The sequence below is a fragment of the Numida meleagris genome, chromosome 19, assembly GCF_002078875.1.
Source record: "Numida meleagris isolate 19003 breed g44 Domestic line chromosome 19, NumMel1.0, whole genome shotgun sequence".
Lineage (NCBI taxonomy): Eukaryota > Metazoa > Chordata > Aves > Galliformes > Numididae > Numida > Numida meleagris.
Window position 1 is genome coordinate 13,605,181 of NC_034427.1, and position 15,748 is coordinate 13,620,928.

The following is a 15,748-nucleotide window of genomic DNA, read 5'->3' on the forward strand; positions in this document are numbered from 1 at the left end:
GCTGTTTGTATAGAACAAGCAGTGGAAGGTAAGTGAAGATGAATTGATTGAAATGTTCCACTCTTTTGTGGAGAAGCATCACAATTTTCTGTCTCAACAGTGGTATGAATGGTCTCTCTGTTGGCCTCCACTAGTGCAAATGTTAGTCTGTCATATAAAATAAATATAAACCAAAGTCATTTAAAGATAACATGAGAACGTGACATGTATGGAAAGGGAGCTACACTACTAGTTCTGCTCTTCAGTCCTAGTTGACTGTTCAGTCTTTCTTTTAGGACATGTGCTTCATAGAAGGGGCGTTAGAAGTCCATTTAGGAGAGTTTCACTTGAAGATGAAAGGTATGTTCTTGTCACATTTCTTTCAAGGCTTATCAGTTGAATAAATAGACTCTAAATGAATCAAGTTTCTACCTAGGATACTAAAAACTAATGTGAGTTGCTTCCACTGCTTTTGTAGATCTGACCCTTACCAGAATTTTTGGCAAACCTCTGTTTGCTTCAGTACTGTAAAACAGATCTAGAATGTTATTTTATATTTGAGTACAAAAGCTGACAAGGAGTTTTGGCCCAGTGGGACAGTTTCTGCATGAGGCTGAGCACGGAGAGATATTAACTGGGTCACTGAGGCTTTGTTGGGATGCTGTAGAACTCTTCAAATATTAGGAGTTTTTCTTCTCTTTTCAGGCTTGGTGGGATTTGCGCGTCTCTGCCCAGGTGACCAGTATGAGGTGCAGTATATAGCAATTCATTTTGTCCTTTATTTAATTGCTGTGAATTTGCAGCTGAGGGACTGGAGAGCAAGGGTGCAATGTGTAGAAGGCAAGTGGGAAACAAGCTATGATGAAACTGTGCACTGTCCTGATGAGGTCAGGGCCCTGGCACACTCGCTGGTTACTCTGGCTTGAGATTGAAGAGGGTAAGATATGAGTTAAGTGTTTAGAGAGGATTTGAAAGATGGCAGTGATTGTCTATTAAAACCAGCCTCATAGGTCTTTATCTTCTAAGTTGCCTGAATTAAGTAACAGTTACTGCCCGTTTGTTGGAAGACTGCCCATGGTATAATTTCAGTGCAGCTTAGTACTTCACAGAATTTCTCTGCTGCTTCTAGTGATTCTAAATCAATTCCAGTGTGCCATGCATTTCAGTACCTCTGCACTGCATATACAGCAGTTTTGAAGGTAAATGGATGAGGCATATAATTAGGCATTGATTGAAGATGTTAAGACTCACAACCTGAACATTTGCCTCTAGTCTTCTACTTTTATCCAAGTTCCTAAATACATAGTAATCAAAGGAACAGCTTTACCTCTGCAGTATTGGAGCAGAGTTGAGGCTTGTGGTCTGAAGAGAATGTTCTGGGATGTGCTGACCTAACATCCTTTTCTCTTTGTTTCCAGGTTTTTGTGCGACTGGGACGCCAAAAATGGAGGCTGAAAGGCAAGATTGAGACTGATGACAGCCAAACATGGGATGATGAAGAAAAGATCTTTATACCCAATCTCCATGAGCAGTTTGAAATCAAGGTGTGGTGTATAATGGTTGGGTTGGAACCAGCGTGTTAACAGGTCTTCCGCCATACTGCTTTACCTGTTAGCCTACTGTGCTTTTGTCAAAGCACTTAAGTAATTTTCTTTTCCTGGACATGTAAAAATGGCAGTTAATCAATTTTCTGTGCATTGGACAGAATTCTGTTTTGGTTTTTCTTCTGGTGCTCCTAGCACTGGTGCAGTAGTAGTGCTTCTACTTTCCCATGTTCTGAAGTCTAGTGTGTGTGTTTAAAATAAATATAAAATCCTGGATTTATATCTAGGACATTGCAGGTTAAAGTTTAGATGTACAAATACAAACGTGTATGTGTATAGTGTTTGTATCACCCTTGTGGAATATTAAGTACCTTGGGATATGTTGTCCACTGAAAATGAAAAATAGTTGTAAGGAAAATATATTACTGCACATGTGTGCACTTCTGAATGCGTAATTCCAGTGTCCCTTATGTGGGTGTGTTGCAGATCCTTTTGTCATATTTTACTGCAGAGGTTCTCCATGTCTGCGAAGAGCCAATGACACTTACATGCTGGTACAAACTGTACTTTAAAGAGTTACTAAATGCCTAAAGAAAGAGATAAACTACATCAAAAGAGGTCATATCCTTAATAATAAGGGACTAGTGATAGTGCTTTGTGATACATAGGTTATATTTTGTAGGCCTTCCTTGAGGGAAGCTTGTAGTCTTCTTATACCCTTGTACAGATGCCTCTGGCATTGATTCTGGCACGTACCTAGCAGGTGGAGTTAATCCTTAAACAGCATTTCCAGTGTGATCTGGCATCTTTCATGGGCCGGACTATGCTGCATGACTCCTGTCAACCTAAAAGGAGCTGAGATTGAAGTCTGTGCTGGATCCTGTTCTACGAGGAAACTGTGCCAGTGCATGGTTTCCAGTTCTAGTAGTTATTTTAAAAGAGCTATTGCAGTATTTCCCTCCGAACTGGCAGCAAGAACTTGGTTACCTAAGATAGACTTTCTGGCATCTTGCCGAGACATCTAGGCCAAGTCGTTAGCGGTGTCCTCATAACATGTTTCTTGGTGCCGCTGTATGATGTAGATTGTTTGAGAGGGTAACTGAGAGGCTTCATTTCTCATAATAGTTGTAGAAACTTGTATTGCTTTCTGTGACAATCACTTTGTTTTAGAAGAGCTAATACAAAGCTTAGCTTTACTCTTTTTGTTGACTTATGAAAGTCTGACTAATATTTTTCACGCTGTCCTCTTCTTTCTGTTATTAGAAGTACTGTACAGCTCTGTGTTTTCCTCCACTCATGAACTTCTCTTTTTTGTTAACAATCCATGGCATATTCTTTGTGGGAATATTGGCTCACAGCAGTTTAGGATCAGAAATCAGAGTTTTAAGTTTGTTGTGGGCCTCTGAGCAGATCTGAGCCAGGGATGTTTTCCTTTCCGTGCACGTGACTCTTAGGGTTGTCTGTTGAGATGAAAATAGATATATTTGTCTCACCCTACAGGTGACAGAACTGCGAGGACTGGCCACAGTTCTAGTTGGTGTCGTGACGTGTGACTGCATAAACTTCTTTACAACCAAGCCTCAAGCAATCATTGTGGATATAACCGAACTGGGCACTATCAAGCTACAGCTGGAAGTCCTCTGGAAGTAAGTACAGCTTAAAATTAGAAAAAGCTGGAGTCAAAAAACATGAAATAAATAAAAGGCTTGAGTATGTCACTGAGCGGCATTCAACATCATAGTTCTCTTTCTATTTTCAGAGCAGGTGCGGGATAGATAGAAGCCTTGTGCTTCCTCACAGCAACCACAGCTACTAGGCCTGATCTCTGACTCTGTGGGACCAGACCCTGGGGAGGTGGAGGGAAAGAGAAGAACCTATTTCTGTGACCACTCAGTTCTTTGAATTAATGTTACCACAACCATGGCTAGCCACAAGAGCCAATTAGTAGGCTTTTAGTTTTACTACTTCTCTGAGTGAGCGTCCAGCTCTAGCTGCAAGCAATGTATGTATATCTATAAACATGAACAATAATCTTAAAGATGATGAAAGGAAAATGAAAATAGAAGCTTCTAGGCACAATTGAAAAAATATTCAGTTGAATTTTAGGATGGTAACTATTACCAGGCCAAGAATCATTACAAAATGAAGCTGCTTAGACCTGACACCTTCGTATTTTCACTGTGATCAGAGTTATTGATGTAAGGCTTATTTCTGCACTGCTGGGGAACTTGGTTACAGAGGCGCACTTGAAATGGTTGGCTATTTTCATTGTGCCTGTGACTTGTTAAACTGTTTTATACTTTAAATTTGCACTTTTTTTGTAGTGGATTACTGATGTTATTAAAAGCAAATTTTTGCTGTTGTGGGTGCTGCACTGAAAATTACTCCTCTCTCTAATCACACCGCTATAGATCTTCAATGTAGTTACTTTTGCTGTGCGTCATCTTATCTGAGTGCACCACTGCAGTCTTGCCAGGCTGTGTGTTCTGTTCTCACTCAATTTGGCTATGACTGAATGGTTGTGTGATAAACATAATGCAGTCCTTTCCCAGCAGCAGTATCTGGTATATTTTAATTTGTAACTGTGATTTCTTCATATTGTGTGATAAGTCCTTGCACTTATGAAGACTTTTTTTAATATTAAAGTGACCTGTTTTCTTGAGAATCTCTGAAAGAGTGGGAAAAATGTTGCAGTTGGTTAACTGCTGACTTTTTTCCTGGGTTTGTGAGTTTTGAATGTGTGGATACCCTGACGTAAAGTTGCCTGTAGGAGGGTTTTTTCTATCTTCCTTCAGTGGAAAATAGTTATGTGACTCTAAGCTTAGAGCAGATTAGATTGTTACTGGGAAAAGAATGCCAGTTTCTTGGGAAACTGACTACCACTTAATGTTTGGGACTGTCAGTACATACTGAAAGACTTGCTACAACAAATGAAAACTTTCTAACCTGTTTCTGTTAGTACCATTCAGGGATTAAGTCTAGCCATTTTAGTGATGTGCTCAATCAAAGGGCTACCCTCACTTGTACTTTTGTATCTGGCTTACTGCAGTTCTGAGTTCTTCCCAGCCCAACTTGTCAAAGAAAACTTTGGGCACATTGGACCTTCTGAAAAGGCCAACTTAAGATGACTTGTGGATCTAGAGTCTTTCCAGGAAAAGCAGAAAACAAGCAGTGTTTAGATTAGGAGGGGCATGATGCAATGTCTTGTAGGCCAGGCTTATCCATGACTCAGCTTTACACAGCTGTACTCTGACCTAGGTAGTTTCTTTCTTCTTTAAAAATCACAAAATTAAAAAAAAAATTAAAGTTTGAATGCATTTAATGTGTGGTCTTCCAAAGAAACAGTTCCCTGCCCTTAGGATAAAGTAACCAAATGTGTTTTACAGTCAGACTTGATAATCAAGTCTTAATACCATACTTCTACTTTTAATTACCTCTGGGTGCATAATTTGACTTAAACTTTGCTACTATCTTTTAAGCCACCGACAGAACAAATGCCATATGAAAGTTTTCTGTTGCAGTTCCTATTCAAGGGTTGAGAAACGGTTTTCATGTTGATTTTCTGGGAAAGGGGAATAAGAGCTTTATTGGTCAGTGTACTGTTTTCTGAATGTTTTGTGTGTACTGTGGTTCTTGGCAACCCATTCTTTTGATCTGTAAGTGCAGTTGGGCTGAAACGTAAGGTTTGGCGACAACATCTGAAATTTAATTTCAAACACACACAGTGCTCTAAGTAGATGAGAAATAAACTCTCACAGCAGAGTTCTTCTTACTCCTGTTGTTTATTACACTTTCTCCTCCTGAGATCTAACATTGGGTATCAGTATATGTTTTGGTGAAGTGCTGCAGCTGGACTAAACTTTTGAAGCCTCTGTTATTTATTTGAGAAGTTAAGGCACTAATTCATTGGGTAACAAAGCCTTGCTCCAGAAGTTTGCTGTGATCTTGCATTACATGCCCTGTGAAGTTTCCTCTTATTCATGGCAAGATATGCTCGTTTGAATCTGGAAGCAGACATATTCATGATAGAGTTATTGAAAAGTATGCGAAGTGAAGATGTTGCAAGCTGCATAACATTTTTTTAATGAAAGGCTTTTAAAATGAAGGACAATTGGTTGGTTTTCTCTGACATCTGCGTATGTTAGAACAGGCGAAGAAGGCAGAGCAGAGGGCATGGGGGCTTTACGGGCTCTTTCACACCCCTAGCAAAGGGCTGCCTTTCTGATGCCGTTCTTGTTTTCCTCCTCACCCAGTCAACAAACACACACCCCCAAATACTCCTCCGTTAATCTGGATATAAAGAACATCAGAAGGCCTCTAGAGAATTTCAGGGCAGAACTGACCACAAATAGAACGCTGTTTGCAGAGGCACTTTTCTTAGAAGGGAAGTCCTTTTTCCTTATGACTTCAAGTCTTCAGTCCTAAGGAGATGTCTTTGGAGTAAAGGAGATGTTCTTTATTAGGGCAAAACCAGATTTATACCTAGTTCTGTAAGTGCTGTACTGAATGTTGGCACGTTTCAGGTAGTTTTTGGAAGAGATCACTACAGTATTTATCTATTAACCCAAATAAATGTCACTCTAACAGATAAATTCAGCAAAAGCAAATTTTAATTGAATCTGCTTGCCTTTCCTCACTGCCAGTAACTTGCATAAATATGTACGTATGTAAGTTGTTCTTCTAAAAGGACTGTATGAGGAAAACACCTTCCTATGCTGGGCTATAGCATGGTTGATCATAAAATAGCACAAGTCTCCAAAGCAAATAGTATTTCTGACTACATTTTCTAGATACACATAAATTGAGTTTTTCAATTGTGGCAGTACCTCACAACTTACACTGTAACTTTTGCCTAGCAAAGGTGAGCGCTACTGTGGCATTTGGGCAGCGGCCACCCAGCTTTTTAGAGTTGGCAACGTCTGAGCTGGGAGCAGGGCTAGTGGTGATGCGCTTTCTTTGGTTGTTAATTCCCACTTGGATATTTCTCAGTCTGTGAGAATATTCCAACTGTGCGTCTCTGCTGTGTGCAAGTCTTGTGAAATGCCTTGGTATTCTACCAAGTAGGTGCTCCAGAGCACTTCTGCACGGAACTGGCAGGCTCCTCCAGTTTGACAGCCTGTTTGATGAAGTTCTTTACAGAAAAGAAGTTGGATGATGATAATTGAGGGTGTTTCTGTTTTAAGAGAGCACTCAAAATAATGGCTGTTTCTTTTGTTTAGGAATAACCAAACAAATCTATCTACTGTGCTCAAACATCCCTGAAAAGCAAGCTTTCAATGTGGACCTGCTTTGTGAAAAATTGATATGTAGATCACTCATCCATTTCTAAATGTATATTTTCTTTAACTAGGCTGCTAGCCTTATGGCCTCTAATAAAAGTTCCTTCAACTCTTTTGTAGATCATGCCATGAGGAGCATGAATGAGCTTGGGCTATTTACAGAATTGCTTTGCTGTCTGGTTTGTCAGAATGTGTTGGTTTCTTTCCGCCAACCTAAACAGCAGTCTGAATTCTCCCTTGTGAATGACCAAACGAAAGCCTGTACTCTCTTCTCAAAACTTCAGCTAGTGCTCTGTGCTGGACTCCGAAGGGTTCCAGCCAGAATAACTCCAGTAATTTCAGCCTGCTTTGGATGTATGCCGGCCTGCTTCACAAGGGTTCCTGGAGCAGGAGGAAAACAAAACAGAACTTTAAAGGAGAATAAAAAAGGAAAGATGTGAGTTTATTTTGTTGGTGGTTTTTTACATCCCTACTGCCAGTCTTTCTCATAGGGATAAAAGCTTATGTGGGTAAATACTCACCTGGGTATCTTTAGGCAGAAGTCCAATGTATCGCTGTGCTTTCAAGGCAAATGATGTTTCAAAGCATGTCCTATAACAAACAAGCTGTAGTGACCTTGACATTTGTGCTCGTTATGCTTCAATGAATGGCAGAAACCAAACTGATCGCTCTGCTAAAACTGCATTGTTGTTTTCACATACATTCGAGAGAGAGGGAAAAAAAAAATGAATGTCATGTTCTGTTAATAAGTAAGTTGAAGTAATCTTAATCCATTCAACCAGAACTGTTGCTTGGATTAATGTGAGGCTTAATAGTGGAGTTCAGATGCATCTCTCCACCAGGTGCCTTTCTGCCCCTGTGGATATTTAATGCACAGAATGAGCAGACAGAGACTGATTAGGGTATTGTCCTGGCAGTGAAAGAAAGGAATTCAAAACCTCTGGAGCTGAAGACAGAGTTGAATTCAACTGTGAAATGTTCTGCCTGATTACTTACATTTGTCTAAGGATGTAATTCAGGAACAGTCTTCCTTATGCAACTAACAGAAAAATGCAGAAGGGTGATAAAATGGGAGAAATACAGAGTGTTTCACCCTTCTCCGAGTTAGGAGTTTTGATAACATATATCTTGCTAGTATCCATGCTTGGGTAAGGCTGAGGCACCTCTGAGTGCATCAAGGTGCAGAGTCTCTGATGTCATGGGAGGTTCAGTCTAGGAGATGTGAGCTCTGATAAACTGTGAACCCCTTTGAGGTCAGGCTGGGCATGTGTGTTTTGGACCTGAATGCTGAAGTCCTGCAATTGTACTAAGACAAGCTAAAGGAGTGTCACAAACTACATCGATGTTGTCCTTAATGATGGCATTAAACATCATGTATTTAGTGCCAGTATTATAATTAGTCATAACCGAAGACCAACGTGCAGACAACAAAGGTCGTCAGAGGTTTGGAGTCACTTTCATCTCAAGGAGGAGCTAAATCGCTTTTTAAGGCTTGAAAAGGTGTTGATGGATAATAGTGTTTAGGTATATAGTAGGCTGGGGGGAGCATGAGAAGGAAACATTTGGCCTCTGTTTCAAACAACATGGCTACAGAGGACAATCAAAGGACTTGCTCTTCGTTTCAAGTTAAATAATTAAACTTCTGCATGCTTCTGACCTATGCAGAGGATTTATGTTGGCAATTTTGTGATTTTGCTGATGACGCAAAACTGGGAGAAGTGGCTGACGCACCAGAAGGCTGTGCTGCTATCCAGCAAGACATGGACAGGCTGGAGAGTTGGGTGGGGAGAAACTTAATGAAATATAACAAGGGCAAGTGTGGAGTCTTGCATCTGGGCAAGAACAACCCCAGGTATAGGCTGGGGACTGACCTGTTGGAGACCAGCGTAGGGGAAAAGGACCTGAGGGTCCTGCTGCACAGCAGGGTGACCGTGAGCCAGCACTGTGCCACAGAGATTATGTGGAGCATCTCCCTTATGAAGAAAGGCTGAGGGAGCTGGGTCTCCTTAGCTTGGAGAAGAGGAGACTGAGGGGTGACCTCATTAACGTTTATAAACGCATAAAGGGTGAGTGTCAGGAGGATGGAGCCAGGCTCTTCTCAGAGACATCCAGTGATAGGATGACAAGAGGCAACGGGTGTGAGCTGGAACATAGGAGGATCCACATAAATATGAGAAAAAGCTTCTTCACGGTAAGGGTAACAGAGCACTGGAACAGGCTGCCCAGAGAAGTTGTGGGGTCTCCTTCTCTGGAGACGTTCAAAACCCACCTGGATGCGTTCATGTGTGACCTAATCTGGGTGTTCCTGCTTTGGGAGGGGGATTGGACTAGATGATCTTTTGAGATCCCTTCCAATCCCTGACATTCTGTGATTCTGTGTAATTTCAGGAAGTGCTTAGACAAGCTAAGGAAAGTGTCTGCTAACAACTATTAATGGCAATAGTCTGCTTGCAGTGTCTGGTATATGACATGTCTAAGCTATGAATTGCCTGAAATTTGAGTATGTGTCTGGGGGAGGGTCTATTCTCATCACTCTCTTTCCTAGGCTTTTCTGCGCTGACTTCTGAAAACATCAAGATGTTGGGTGAGATGGATTCTTAGGTCTGTCCCAGTATGATGCTTTGTTTGCTATATGAACGTGGAATAAGATGACAGATCATATCTAAAGCGTTTAAAATCAAGAGATAGTAGATACTTTACAGCAGACTTCATTCTTTACAGTGTCCGTTCACCTTTCTTTTCACTCTCTACTTTCTCTCCTGCATTAACAGTGAGCTTTTCTGGAGGGCATGTGTTTTGCTAGAGGGTTCTAGTAGCTGTCAAAAGGGCAAGATGGTTTACCTTGTTACTCTTATCCCTGTCTTACTGTCACTTTGCATTACTGCATTGCTATATTAAAAGCTAAAAATGAAAAATCTGAGGAAAGGATCCCTGTGTCTCTTCTTAAGAAATGCCATGGATGGAAGTAATTTGCTTCCATCAGTAAACATAGCAGGCTTTGACTAATAGGCTCTTTTTGTCAGAAACCAGATTTATTTTCTGCATGTTGAGACAATACAGATGGTGGTTAATGTGAATCCATGGAACTGGCCTGTTTGATGAACCCCAGCTGGGTGACACTGGTTAATTTAGCCAATTAACCTGTATTAGGCTAGCTCATGGAATGGTATCTCCATGCTGAGGAAGACAGTGGTGAGTTGCACTGGAGGATGCTGTCCATGTATGACATGAGAAGTTGGAGAGGAGTGGAGCTATGCCCTTCAGCTGTTGTTAGAGAGCAGAAGTTCATTTTCCTGTGATCAGTCAGTCCTCAGTAGTGTTTGTATGGTTTTAGACTTAAAGTGGTTATGTATTGTACAGCTAAATGCAGCTATTTTATAGTACTGTTTTGTATTTCCTTTCTATCTGATATGGTGTGTGTGTCTCACCAGCTGTCCAGTGTCTATCGGAAAGCAATCTATGCTGTACTTGCCAGCACTGGTGTCTATGTAGGAAACTGCAGCAGAACAGAGAACTCATCAGACTTTGCGCTCTGTTGGATTTGTCTTCCAAAGACTATGGCACAGGTCTCTGTCTAAAGGGTGTTTTGCTTTTTGTATAAGATGCAGAGTATTTTTGCCTATTTCTTTTTCTGGTGGTGTGATCAAAGATACTGGTCTGAGAGCCAGTCAGTCTTTCTTTCCCTTTATTCCTTCTGTTGTTTACTAAACGTCACAATTCCAATCCTAGCAGCTGTTCCTGTTGCTAAGCATAGCTGTACTTTCTGGTCTTACTGACAAGTTGGTCTTTGTGTCTTCTGCTACAGCCCCTTTGACACAGAGAACCTGTTTTTGTCACCTGGAACCACTGCCAAGTTTTCTGTGGGTAGCAGGAAGAGCTCTTTATACAACTGGACCCCACCAAATACTCCCAGCTTCAGAGAGAAGTACTACTCGGTGAGTATGCTGAGGAAAGAAAAATGCAAAGCATAGACTTAGGATCTACAATTTGTAGATTTCATTAGACTACTGAAGATCATACTCAGAAATGTGAAAATATGTGACATTCCAGAACCAGAGTGGGTTATTTGAGTTTTTATTCCTATTGATTGGACCTTCATTTTAGATTTTGTAAAAGAAATGAAATTCCTAGGAAATATTTCTCTTGGCAGTAAGAATGGTAGGGATGTGGGCACATGTTCTAATACTCTGTAGTGGGAATCACACTAGGAACCAGTCTCAGTAGCCTTAGCGCAAAATTTTAGAATTGCTGTGTAAAACAAGCCACCTTCTTCCTAAACTCTACTTTTTGCCAAGTGTAGCCCAAGGGAATAGAAAAAACCTTTCCATGCTTTCAAGAGGGTTTTAATGTAACGGTTGTACTACATATTCCTGTCAACTCTACCACAGATCTTATATGCTGATAACACCATATATACATTGTCCTTATACCAGGTCTAAGTCACATTTGGCATTGCCTCACTAAGGCAGCAGAAGATGCTGTCAACATTAGGAAGGCTTACATAAAGGGTATGCTGGACTCTTAAAAATGAATGTTTCTTCTAACCGCTACCGTCACATCTTGTCCTGAGCTGATGTGACAAGAAAGATGCTTTGCAAGGTGCTCTTTCCAATCCTGTTTTATACCTGTCCTGGTAACTTTCATCTGATAATGTGTAGTTACTACTTGAGTTACTACAGGCTTCCCGTCAAGGTAGTTGATGTCCCGTGCCTGTCAATGTTCAAGGAACATTTGGACAATGCCCTTAATAATACGTTTCAAATTTTGGCTAGCCCTGAAGTGGTCAGGCAGTTGGACTCGATCTTTGTAGTCCCATTCCAACAGAACTCCATTCTTATTCATCTGATTCATTCAGTAGGCTCTTACTACTTTGTTATAATGGTTTCTTCTGTCCAGTCTATGCAACGTGGTTCCCTTGTGCGGAAGGGCCCAGTGGTTTTTGATTAGCTTGAATGCATGTGTTTTTAAGAACAGAAAACCATGGTTCTTCGTCCTCGGTGGTGTGTCATGCTTTTCAGTTGTATATGTGCTCACTTATCAATTTGTTTGCAGACTGTTTTGCAGCAAAGACAGAACCAAGGGGATGTAAGTGGTGAAGCTCAGCCTCCTAGCATACTGAGTTACTTGGCTGCCTGTGATTTCAGTGAACGTGAGAAGAGTAAACCTCAGAATCCTGCAGAGTCAAGTGAAGGAGACTCATTCAGCTCTGAGGATCAGAGAGGGACAGAATCCAGAATTACAGCTCAAGACCATAGGACATTGCCATTGGTGATTATTCAAGAGACTTGTGCAGAAGAGCAATATCCTCTTCCAAATCATGCAACTCTAGATATTCTGAAGAAGACTCCATGTGTGGACACATTTCCAAGTAACCCACCTAGTTTTCTGAGTCATGGAAAATGTGGTAGAAGTTTAAACCAGACCAGAAATGGCGTTCTGACAGAACAAGAAAGCATTAGCCAGAGAAGCTTGAATGCTGCAAATGACATAAAACCAGATGGATGTGCAAAGTCAATTGACAAGACTCTCCAAGAAGTGTTAAATTTGCTGAAATTCCATGATGTTGGGCAAGCCCAGTTGGAGAAATTGGAATATCAAGTTTTAACTCTGAGGGATAAATTAAAGGTATGGTAGTGTTTTAACACTGGTAGGTGATGTGGTTTCTGCTGTTATTCCTAAGAGGTAAAAAATTTGTGACCCTGTAGAGGATTTGACATCAGGTTGCATCAATGGCATGTTCCCAAAAAATAAGTCTGGCCACCAGAGGTCAGTCACTAGTCAGAAAAGGCAATCTCCAGAGCTAACTACGCAGTAGTACTGTGTTGCATCTCTCTGGGATGGCCTTCAAATGCTATTCAGAGGTCAAAAGAAATTAAGAAACTGCAAGCAAAGTGGAAGTTCATCTGGCTTAAACATAAACAGGATCTGAACTGTATGTCAGAGTCCCTGCATTTAGTTTGTTTCTAATTTATTTGCCACACAAAATTTCTCATGATCACCTAGTTTTTGCAGGCAGTTCAATCTGTCTGACAAGCAAATCTTTTAACCATATGTTGCTGGAAACTTTTATTTAGTGGAAAGATCCTGGAGAAGAGCTTTCTGCAGGCATTGGATTATACTGTAAATTTCTTAGCATCTTAGTCTGTGGACTAGTGTGCAGGCTTGGGAGACAAGATGATGTAAGACTTCATTGGGATCTGAAATAATAAATGACATTAACACCACCACACTGACTTTCTGCTTCAATACAACCACTTTAAATATAGGAATTAATAAAAGAGCAGAACAAATATTTCCAGAGCAGACTTCTCAAGGGGGGGAATGTTAGTGGCCCCATGAAATCCACCACTGATGTTTAAGTTCTTGGGTACTATTGTGGTTTAACTTGACACATAGCTAAGCACCACACAGGCATTGGAAAATCAGCTCTGTCCCAGCTGAAATTAAGACAGATACTATGCTGTCCTGCAGCAGAGTCCTCAGTTTGCTACTTCTAGGTCTGAAACAGGAAATGTTACATTAATGGCAAGAGATACAAAGAAAGTCAGCTCTTGTACCAAACTTAACAGATGTAGAAATACAAAGAAGAACACAAACTAAAATATTGAAGCATGCTGTGAAATTAATCAGCAGCATTTATTTTGGGATCAGTGGTGCACCAACAGCTAACTTTCCTCATATGTAAAGAATAAAGTAAAAAAAAAAAAAAAATTGGTTTGTTATTAAGAGCAATTTGAAAAATCAACAAAGCGTGTAAAATGGTTTGATATCTGCAAATAACAATATTTTTCCCTCCATTCTTCAAAAGCTAAAGACACTTCATCACAGACATTCATCTATGGAAAGTTTAATGGTGGAGACAGTGCTGGAAAGTTTTAACTTTTTAAATGCTGACTGTAGTGCTGATGAAATTTCATTATTTGGAAGCATAAGAACAGCCAGTATCAGGTGGGTATCTGCAGCTCTTTGTTATAGGTGGCAAGGTAAAGGGGAAAGCAGGGCTGATTCCAGAACACTTACTGATAGGCTAAGTACAGATTGTACAGAGGTGCTAATAGTGTGAACATCCAAGACAGAAACAATTTATTTTTTTAATATTCTGAGATTCATAATTCAGAATGCCAGACTGAAACAGCAGGAAGCTTGAACTGAATGTATGAAAAACACTGGAGATCGATGCCCACGGGGTGTGATGGAATGCCTAAAGTGCAAGAGTACTACAGACGAGGTTGTCTGTATAATCCTGAACAGTTCTGCACTAGTGAGGGAGAGAGCTACATGTGTCTTACAGAGCTCTTCTGCCTGTTCTTTTGAATGTTCTTTTTGCATTCTTAAAGTTGTGTGCACTGGAACTTGTGTTCCAGCGCTGTGACCTCGTCCTGGGAGACTTGTTACACTCCCAGTGTCATCAAGCTGGGAGAAAACCAAGGGGTTTTGACACAAATGACCCGTTATCTCAAGTCACGCTTTCTTGGACATATTTTTCTGTTATTGATTCTCCAAAATAGAATTTTGGAAATTTTTTTCAACTGATCTGATATTACTGTCATGTAATTTATTTCTAGTTTTAGAAATAGCCCTCATGTTTTCTAAGGAGTGTTATAAATGCAATAAAAGTGTCGTTGTCTCTTAAATGCCACCTGGTTTGTATTTCTGCTACTTGTTTGAACTTGCAAAAGTGAGGGTTGCAGTCTAGGGAGAGTGCATGTCTTCATACTTATTTGGTAATATGAGGTAATGTTTTAATTCCTTCTTTCCTCTTAGCAGCACGTACAATGACAACACGTTTCAGTCCCTGAACTGTGAACTGAAAATAGAAGCAAGAGATGTAACTACTGGTGATGACAACTTAGATGTACTTTTAATAACTCATCTGAAGCTGTGCAAAGCCCTTTTGCAGGTAAGAAATGGCCAATGGGATTCTGAGGTACTTGTTGTAACTGTTGATTTTTGAGTTCAGATAAAAATGAATATGTAGCTGGTTCTTTTTCAAAAGCAGAAAGATTCAGAATAGCATTTGAGTTCCAGCAGTGCAGTGTATATGTGCATATGCACAGAAGAGGTCATGCAAATGTCATCCAAAACTGCTGTCTTTCTACAGCCTCTTGGTTTCCTTGAACTTCTGGTAACCAAAGCAGGCTGCAGGAGACTGGTTTGGGTTGAATTTTGTGTCAATAACAGGTGATCAGTTTTTTTTCCTTTGTGAATGGAAAAACTGTTACCTCTAGAAAGAAACTGGTGCCACACAGGGGAAAAAAGAGCATTTCTCTCTCCTTGAGACCTTGTTCCCCAACTAATTCAGTTACAGTGCTCAAAGCACAATTTTGTCCTCGAGGAACCACCTCTGCTTTGGATGGCCTGCAGAGGACAGTATAGATGTTAGTATTGATCTGCTTCACAGTTGTCAGTGGATGAGGCAGACAAGAATTTCAAATGCTGGACAGCCTTTTCCAGTAGGACGTCGCTTTATCCTGCTCTGCTCAGCAGCTTTGTGCTCCGAAGCGAGGCCGTGCTGTGATGGGAGAAGAGGACTCCGGAGAGAATCTGGTGTTTTCTCACAGACTTTAGATGTTCGCCTCTACGAAACAAATATTCATCTTGAGCTTGATGCTGCCTTTGTTTCAGCTACTGAGATGAGCATGTTGCATTTCAGAAACTGAGGTCCCCAAATGTAGCCCAGATTGTCCAAGAGAACGTTTTGGAAGAAGTGTCAGAGCAGTCGCGAGTCCTGGGGGATGTCTTGGATCTGTCTGTTGAAGAAAGTGAGTAAACGTGTATTGCCAGGGCATTCTGGAGATGTGAGAGCTGCAGAGAGAACTTGAGCTTTCCCAGTTCAAACCTCCAGCTTTGAACAAAGCCATCTATATAATGCAAATTCAATTTATTCGAGCACGTATCCAGATATGCCATCTGGTGCCTAATTTCTCATGTAAAATTCAAAATCTG

At 40.7% G+C, this 15,748-nt stretch overlaps 1 protein-coding gene across 11 annotated transcripts in view; it reads left to right on the forward strand.

Annotated features, from left to right (window-relative positions):
* The window catches only part of RIPOR3 (RIPOR family member 3), a 59,294-nt gene that overhangs the window by 38,410 nt on the left and 5,136 nt on the right, over nucleotides 1-15,748 (forward strand). For 9 of the 11 annotated variants that reach the window (XM_021416670.1, XM_021416679.1, XM_021416673.1 and 6 more), the window contains 9 exons: nucleotides 276-339; nucleotides 685-728; nucleotides 1,398-1,523; nucleotides 3,024-3,169; nucleotides 10,608-10,737; nucleotides 11,855-12,427; nucleotides 13,611-13,750; nucleotides 14,567-14,702; nucleotides 15,456-15,564. In XM_021416670.1, the coding sequence (XP_021272345.1) occupies nucleotides 276-339; nucleotides 685-728; nucleotides 1,398-1,523; nucleotides 3,024-3,169; nucleotides 10,608-10,737; nucleotides 11,855-12,427; nucleotides 13,611-13,750; nucleotides 14,567-14,702; nucleotides 15,456-15,564 (1,468 nt within the window). The remainder of the gene's footprint in view (nucleotides 1-275; nucleotides 340-684; nucleotides 729-1,397; nucleotides 1,524-3,023; nucleotides 3,170-10,607; nucleotides 10,738-11,854; nucleotides 12,428-13,610; nucleotides 13,751-14,566; nucleotides 14,703-15,455; nucleotides 15,565-15,748) is intronic. The other 2 variants (XM_021416676.1, XM_021416677.1) reach the window with 2 other exon arrangements.